Source organism: Pundamilia nyererei, unplaced genomic scaffold, assembly GCF_000239375.1.
Source record: "Pundamilia nyererei isolate P.nyererei 1_Seehausen unplaced genomic scaffold, PunNye1.0 scaffold00489, whole genome shotgun sequence".
Lineage (NCBI taxonomy): Eukaryota > Metazoa > Chordata > Actinopteri > Cichliformes > Cichlidae > Pundamilia > Pundamilia nyererei.
Window position 1 is genome coordinate 63,029 of NW_005187890.1, and position 1,048 is coordinate 64,076.

The following is a 1,048-nucleotide window of genomic DNA, read 5'->3' on the forward strand; positions in this document are numbered from 1 at the left end:
GAGATGATCAGCTGCAGGGAGATGTTGGAGATGATCAGCTGCAGGGAGATGTTGGAGATGATCAGCTGCAGGGAGATGTTGGAGATGATCAGGTTGTTTTGCAGCAGGTCAGTGACATGAGTGGGCACGAGAAGAGCATCTTATAGAGGCAGAGCGTCACCGATCGGAGGAAATAAACTGCATCTACAAATTGTGGAAGAATTTCATAAAACTGCACAGACTTTGAGTATCTGATCGTCTGCAAACGAGCGAACGCTGAGTTTGAGTGGTTGCAGTAAACATTTGAAGCCTAACGAGGACACTCGTGTGAATAGTGAGTGGAGGTGAGCGGTGCAGTGAGTCTTTGTTTTTGTCTTTCAGGGCCTGTTTTGGAGAACACGAGGTAAGAGCCAGCCTGGTCACAGCCTCCATCTTCACTCTTCTTCTGTTTCTTTAAACTGTAGTGACGATGATGCGGCTTAACGCTTTCAGCACTTCTTCCTCTCTGGTCATCGACACTGGTTTCCAGCACGAAGGCTCCACGTATCTGTCTTTGTAGATTTATTACTTCCTCCCTGCACTCCTCTTTTTATCTGTGCTACTTTCCCACCGTCCTTCCCCTCCTTAATGTTTTCCTTTCCATCATGTTCCCTCGTTCCAAACGCCGTTTATTATTAGTTTGTCCTTCTGACCTCCTCTTCCTCATTCACTCCTTCCTCCTTCTATTCATCTGCTTTGTCCTTCTCTGTATCTCTCTCGCTCTTTTAATTCTCTTGCGTTTCATCTCATTTAGTCGTTTGGTATTCAGCACACTCGTATACAGGCGCTCGTTCACCTCCAGACGAGGTCATCAGATCTAATGATGGAGGATCTGTGCTGAACTCTGTTTGTGCTCGGCAGGTCAGCCCGGTGCCGTGTCATCGTCAGGGTCGTTTCTCCTGCAAGCGACCCTGCGGACGACCTCTGACCTGCGGCAACCACTCCTGCAGCAGAGAGTGTCATCTGGTTAACAGCAATCCAGTAAGGACCTTGTTTAGATGTCTGTTAATGAAATCTGATGAAATGATGA

At 47.5% G+C, this 1,048-nt stretch overlaps 1 protein-coding gene across 1 annotated transcript in view; it reads left to right on the forward strand.

Annotated features, from left to right (window-relative positions):
- nfxl1 (nuclear transcription factor, X-box binding-like 1) overlaps positions 1-1,048 on the forward strand; it is a 24,344-nt gene that overhangs the window by 15,203 nt on the left and 8,093 nt on the right. The window contains exons 18-19 of the mRNA XM_013916157.1: positions 361-382; positions 880-999. Coding sequence (XP_013771611.1) covers positions 361-382; positions 880-999 — 142 coding nt within the window. The remainder of the gene's footprint in view (positions 1-360; positions 383-879; positions 1,000-1,048) is intronic.